At 48.1% G+C, this 6808-nt stretch overlaps 2 protein-coding genes across 2 annotated transcripts; both read left to right on the top strand.

The window, feature by feature from the left end:
* Positions 1–2179: 2179 nt before the first annotated feature.
* Pmar_PMAR009007 (DEAD/DEAH box ATP-dependent RNA helicase, putative) lies at positions 2180–4997 on the top strand (the record flags this gene model as incomplete). The annotated part of the gene is made up of 16 exons (XM_002785734.1): positions 2180–2233; positions 2262–2385; positions 2596–2627; positions 2674–2835; positions 2886–2982; positions 3034–3113; positions 3167–3251; positions 3304–3411; positions 3458–3543; positions 3592–3657; positions 3708–3818; positions 3862–4021; positions 4091–4170; positions 4217–4311; positions 4362–4646; positions 4726–4997. The coding sequence occupies 16 exons, from the start codon at positions 2180–2182 to the stop codon at positions 4838–4840; spliced, it is 1740 nt and encodes a 579-aa protein (XP_002785780.1). The 3' UTR covers positions 4841–4997.
* A 151-nt stretch (positions 4998–5148) lies between these two features.
* Positions 5149–5404, top strand: Pmar_PMAR009006 (hypothetical protein; the record flags this gene model as incomplete). Its single annotated transcript, XM_002785733.1, has 2 exons — positions 5149–5239; positions 5340–5404. The coding sequence occupies 2 exons, from the start codon at positions 5149–5151 to the stop codon at positions 5402–5404; spliced, it is 156 nt and encodes a 51-aa protein (XP_002785779.1).
* Between the last annotated feature and the right edge of the window lie 1404 nt (positions 5405–6808).

Genomic DNA, 6808 nt, shown 5'->3' with positions numbered 1-6808 from the left:
GCTTAAGACCTATGGACCACATGTCACGCGCCCATACCGGTCAATGCACGCATACCCATAGGCTCTGGGTATGCGTGCATTCATGCGTGCCACCACATTGGTGGAAAAGAGAAATGAGGAGAAACCATAGAATTCGAAAAACTTAGAGAACCATAGAACTGGGAAGCTCGGAAAATTTCCGACGGAAACACGTTCCGTAGGCAGTTTCAAACTGCCGCAGTTAGCACCTCGACAGTGTAATATACTGGCAGAAAAAAAGAGCAAATCAACAACTTTCCGACACTCCCAGAGCGAGCGGTCGACTGCCGGTGGCAGTCTGCCACACCATCACACGTTAATCAGCAACTTTCAGGATAAAGGTGGGAAGGACGTCCCGAAATCACCCACTCTTGCGTGAAACGCCCTTTTTCAATACTAGTGGGCCATAGCAGTGGCTCCCTAGTGTCACTTCTTCCTGTAGCAATATTCATCGATTCCTCACGAGTTGTGTTGCGTCGTTCTTTTCAATGCGCATAAACATTCGAGGAGTGGGTCGTTTGTGGCTTCCGTACGTTCCCTCTCCGGACTCGCGCGTGGATTGGCGAAAAATGGAAAACTGGCGGAGCCGCGGATCGAACCCACGACCTCGCCCGAAAATTCCGGAAATTTCGACCACTTCTATTTTTCCCGAAATTTCGGGAAATTTCCGCTTGAAAGAATTTTTTTCTTTCGAGCCCGAACAACCCTGAACGTCACCACGTGAGCACAGAGTATTATCATCGAGATCTTCACTATCATCATCAATGCCGTCATTATTATCGGCTTTAGCATCATCATCATCGTTATGATCCTAAACATTGCGGAACGAGCGAAGCGAGCGGAGCATATACCGCAACAACAGGCACTTTCGCGTTGTGCGTGCGTGCAGAATTATTCCGGCTTAACTACGAAGCGTGGGTGGCTATCAGATAGATCGAACGACTTCTCTATATGCAGAGGGTTTTTGGGAAAAATGGGAAAACTCGAACAGCTCGAAGAGATATGCAGGAAAATTTTAAAGACGGAGGAATGTCCTACCCAGGGATCGAACCGGCGACCTATGTCAAATTCATTGATCGAATCGATAGACGTGGACTAAGTGAGCTCCGCCCTTCGTCACGAAAGCCTAGTTACTATCATCATCGATGCCGTTATTATTATCGACTCTAGCATCGACGATGCTGCATCGTCATCACCATCATCATCATTATCATCATCATCATCATCATCGCTATGATCATAAATACCACTATCTTCATCAATGCCGTCATTATTATCAGCTTTGGCATCCTGATCATAATCATGAACATCGGCGATGTTACATCGCTATCATCATCAATGCCGTTATTATTATCGGCTTGAGCAGTCATCATCATGATCATGAACATCGCTATCATGATCAATGCCGTTATTATTATCGGCTTTGGCATCATCATCATGATCATGAACATCGCTATCGTCAGCAATGCCGTTATTATTATCGACTTTAGCAGTCATCATCATGATCATTATCATCAACATCACCACACCCTGGTGGTTACAACTGTGGGGGCATCATCATATGATTCGTCTTGAGTAGCCGAGGAAGAGCAGTTAAGCGATAGCTCATCTAACACCTTATCTATTGTTATGGTACTAGTTAATGTCGTCAGAGAGAACGGGGCTAGTAGTAAAAGTAGGTGTAGGTCCAATAGAGCCAGTAGAAACAGTTATGGAGTAAGTGAGAATGGGGTTGACAGTTAAAGTGACAGTGTACGCACTAGAACTCGCACGAGCTCTTCCTCACTAAGGTCATAACTTTCTCCGCGGCGGATGTCCAAGACCGTCCATCGCAGGAAGAAAGCACGACCTGATGATCCCCCACAGGATTTATATCAATTCACTCATCTTAGTCTCATGTGATCAGTCTAGCGTCTATTGAAGCACTTTGGTTTCTACTGCGTGCTTCATTGTGCACGTTGTGTTCCTCTGTCGTCCAGGATTTCACTCTCGTCGATTCCTTAGCAGGAATCACTACCATCACCTTGAACTTAAAAACTACCTTATGATGAGACCGTGAGGTACCTTACAATTTTCGCTCCTTACGAGGGTTTGTGAAATAGGCCTTAGATCAAGTTATCGCAGGTTACTAATTTATTATTGTAGTTGTGGACCCATCCGAATGACGAATTCACAGCAGCTAGGATCGGCTAACCCGAAGAGAGCCTTCAAAAAGGTAGGCCAGCGTTGACCCTTTCGTTCAGCGTTGCCATTTTCATGGACAGAAGAGTGACCCTGAGGAGGCGAAGAAGCGACGGGAAGAGGAAATGAAAAAACAACGGAAAGATGACAAGGAGGAGAAGATCGCTGTTGTACGCCAGAGTGCTGGTAAGGGGTAGTTGGCTACGATGAGCTCAACAGTCTTCAGTGATGCTGAATATGTTCGCTGAACTTGATAGGAGTTTATATGTGAATTGGGAGAATATACACGAAAAATGTACAGAAACTAATAAGATTCCCTCAGAGTTTTGATATTGTCACCAACACATGTGGTTGGCCATGTGCAAATTTGAGCACACTGACAGGCTTTGGCTTTAGATACTCCTGCTGAGGTGAATGAAGGCCCTGAGGTACGGTTTGAGAGGGGGCAGTGACGTAGGTACTTGCATGGTTCAGGGTGTCGAGGCCCCATCGGGCAAGAAAGGGTTCTTCTCGGATAAGAAGTTCACAGATCTTCAAATCTGCGATCCTCTAAAGGAGGCACTCACTGCATGCAACTTTACTACGATGACCGACATCCAGGCTAAGGCGATACCACTGATGCTGAAAGGGAAAGATGTACTCAAGAGTGTAGGGGGAGTGATGACGGAAGAGCGTTGCTTTAACAGGTATTGGGAGCAGCCAAGACGGGATCTGGGAAGACTCTGGCTTTCTTGGTACCGGCTTTGGAGCTCCTTGTTGCGACCCGTTTTCAGCCCAAGAATGGTAGTAGTATGGTCATGGTGGCTCCAGTGATTACTACATGCTTTGGTACAGGTACTGGCGTTATGGTCATCTCGCCCACTCGTGAGCTTGCTATGCAAATCTATGACGTGTGCAAGAGGGTAGTAGTAGTAGTAGACCGCACCTTGCATGAATCCTCCCATTCCAGCTCGTTGACTCTACCAAGCTCTCTCAAACGTACGGGATCGTTATGGGAGGTGTGAATAGAAAGAACGAGGCGGATAAGCTCTCCAGAGGAATCAATATTATTGGTAACGACCTGGTCTGCGAGAATGTCGGCTCGTGTAATATCACTTCATGCAGTTGCAACCCCCGGTCGGCTACTGGACCATCTGCAGAACACTAGAGGGTTCGTCTACGCCAACCTAATGAGCTTGGTCATTGATGAGGCTGATCGGATACTCCAAATTGGTAGTGTTGGGAGGACGTTCTCTGTTGTTGAGAAGAATGGCTGCAGGTTTCGAGGAGGATATGAATCAGATATTGAAGATACTCCCTAAGAAAAGGCAAACGTCACTATTCTCGGCCACCCAGACGCAGAAGGTAAGGCGTAGGTAGCTTGCTGGTTCGTCGTGATGGTATCTACCTCAGGTCAACGATTTGGCTAGGTTGTCGTTGAAAAAGCCGATATTTGTACAGAGCAAGGGAGCTGATGATGTAGTCGAGGGAACAGCCTGGCGTCGTGGAAGTGATGGTTGGCATTTCAGGACGCGGCGATCTCGACAGCTTCGGGGTTGGTCCAGGGGTACGTTGTAGTGGGAGGGGACGACCGGTTGAGACTATTGTTTACATTCCTTAAGAAGAACCAGAAGAAGAAGGTAGTACAGTTACTATAGACTTGCCGTTTATGTAGTGTATCAGGTGATGGTGTTTTTCTCTTCGTGCAATTCGGTGAAGTTTCATGATGAGCTCCTCAATTACATTGACATTCCGGTCATATCGATTCACGGTCAGAAGAAGCAGTCGGCTCGGATGACCAACTTCTATCGATTCTGCCAAATGGAGTCGGGCATACTACTGTGTAGGTGTCGTGGACCTATTTCTCGCTACGAAGTGGCCATGGTGTGGTAAGATGGTTGTTTATGAGTAGGTACGGATGTAGCTGCAAGAGGTTTGGATATTCCTAAGGTTGACTGGATTGTCCAGTACGACCCTCCGGATGATCCGAAGGTATCATTTATTCCTTCGACCCCACTTGGAGGCATCCCTGCTTCAGGAGTACATCCATCGTGTCGGCCGTACTGCTCGTGGTGCTGAGGGTACTGGCAAGGCCCTCCTTTTCCTCATGCCCGAGGAGCTCGGTTTCTTGAGGTAGTCTCGTTAGGGAGGCGGGTAAGATGGTGGAGTTGTGAGTTATGCAGATATCTTCGTAAATCGGGCGTGACGACTTTGAACGAGTACGTATTCCCCCCGGCTAAGGTGGCTAATATTCAGCATCAATTGGAGAAGCTAGTGGAGACCAACTACCACCTCCATCGGGCCAGTCGAGACGCTTACCGATCGTATCTGCATGCTTATGCCGCCCATGCATCTAAGGATTGCTTTGACGTCCACTCGCTGGACTTGCAGAAGCTCGCCAAGTGCTTTGGATTCGCAGTGCCACCGAAGGTTGACCTCAATTTGAAGGACACTAAGAAAAGCGATAGGTAAGTCGGGACTGTGGATACACTGAGAGGCTCAGTAGTCTCCTCTTTGTGATACTGTTGGCACTTGAGGCGTTTTTAGGGGCGGACGGAAAATGGTGAAGTCAGGGAGGTTCAATAAGGGCCAGGGCGACTTCAGTGCCAGTAACCCCTATGGGAAGAAGTCCACTGGAGATAAACGTCAGTTCAGCATGTAGAGCGAGTATAGTAAGGATGAGAATACCAAAGCAGTTGTTAATACCGTTCCTCGAGCAACTCACCACGTCAATACCATCTGTTAATAGTAAGGTTAGTATCGGTCGACTCGAGTATATCCTTTTGTCGGCGTATCTATACCACACTGTTTCCACATCATTGAGGGAAGCGTTTCGTTGGGGGGAGACTGTTATGATGAAGGGGCCTATGAGGTTATACATGCTGACCAATTGGTAGCCATACTTGACTTGAGCGTCAACGGTAGGTGGTATTCTTACATTGTTGCAGCTAGTTCCATGTGGACTTCATCATGGATTGCCGACATCTCTGTGGGAGGCATCATATTCTTGATATTGTCTTTGGGGCTGTTGGCCGTAGGAAGAGGTTTGGTCAAGGAAGCGGTAATAATGATGGGTAGGAGCACGTTGGCGATGCCTGGGTGGAGAATCGCTATTGGATGCCTCTAGCTGGAGGTCTATGTCGTGTTGTTGTGCTTGTCAGGGAGCTCTGAAGGAAGCACGAAGACGACTACTGAATGCTCCGATAGTGAAGGGCGCTATCGCTAAGAACGTTTGAGGGGCTTGTCAGAGACGATAGGGAATGTAGCGGAAAACTGAATTGGGATTGAAGTGTAGAGGAGGAGAAGGCAGTGAATTGGCATTTTTGTAATGGTATATCCTCCCATCCTGCATGTGGCTTTTGGAGTTGGTAGTAACACAGTACGTCAATGTAGCGACACTGTTTGGGCCTTGGGTTCGGACCTTTTCGCCCATCGGTCTCTCTGAGGGTCTACTATGGCTAAGACATCTTAAACTGATCAAACGTTCACAATATGACGGTTTGGGGTGAATCACTTCATCGGAGAGCAGTTGATGGGAGGGGAAGGCTGCATTCTTAGGTAGTGGAGTCGTCCAGATACTTGAAAAAGGAAGAACATCGATGTGCTTGGAGTTGATAGGGAATCCTCCCAGTATTTCCATCGTTGCGGCGATGCTACTCACGGAGATTACTGGGCTCGCTGTGTTAACTGCCGACTTCACTATTGTATTGTGTTGTTAATCGGGGCAGTTATGCCATGTGAGGGTGGTTATGCAAAATAGGGGCAGTTATGCCATATGAGAGTGATTACACAGAGTAGGGGCAGCTTTGCCACGAGATGGTGGTTATGCTTAATGGGGGTGGTTATGCCTTATGAGAGTGAGTACACAGATTAGGAGCAGCTATGCCATGAGCGGGTGGCTATGCTTAATAGGGGCGGTTATGCCACGAGAGGGTAGTTATGCTTAACAGGGGCGGCTATGCCACGTGCGGATAATTAAGCAAAACAGGAGCGGCTATGCCACATGAGGGTGATTATGTAGATACCACCTCACTGGGTGCGGATATGTATAGGGGGAATACGGGTATGGGCCTAGTCCGTCTTATAGTACTCCTTATAGCAATGCCGCCTCGCAAACGATCACGGACGAAGGCTAACATCACTTCAGAGCCGTCTGTACAGACTACGGCCCCGATTCATTCCAGCGGCAAATCAAGACACATCGCGGCTTTGAGTGTAGCACAAGCACCGACACCACAGCAACACAGAGCTGTCAAAGAATTCGAGGAAGGACTGCTCAGGACGCAAAGCGGATCTGCCTTGAAGTGTGACCTCAGGGCCCGGTGCTCGCTTGACTGCGTCATCAGGCGTTGTGTGAATGGGAACACTCTTGTGGTACTCAGTCGGTCCCAGCCAGCCTCGAGAAAGGCTTTAGATGAGGCGGTGGAACTTCGCCTGAGATCGTTGCCGAAGAACTGCTGCTTGGTTACAGTTGGTGTTGACACGAAGTAAGCGTCAGCTGCTTTGCGTAGGCCGGATACCATGCCGTATCCTCAGGAATCCACCACCTAGAAACAGTCCGAGATCTCCCTACCTATTCCGTACATCCGAGCAAGTGGCTAGGCTGCTGAACCTGAAATGTGAGGTCAGA

Source organism: Perkinsus marinus (assembly GCF_000006405.1).
Source record: "Perkinsus marinus ATCC 50983 genomic scaffold scf_1104296932032, whole genome shotgun sequence".
Taxonomy (NCBI): domain Eukaryota; phylum Perkinsozoa; order Perkinsida; family Perkinsidae; genus Perkinsus; species Perkinsus marinus.
This window is presented reverse-complemented; position numbering and strand designations above follow the sequence as displayed.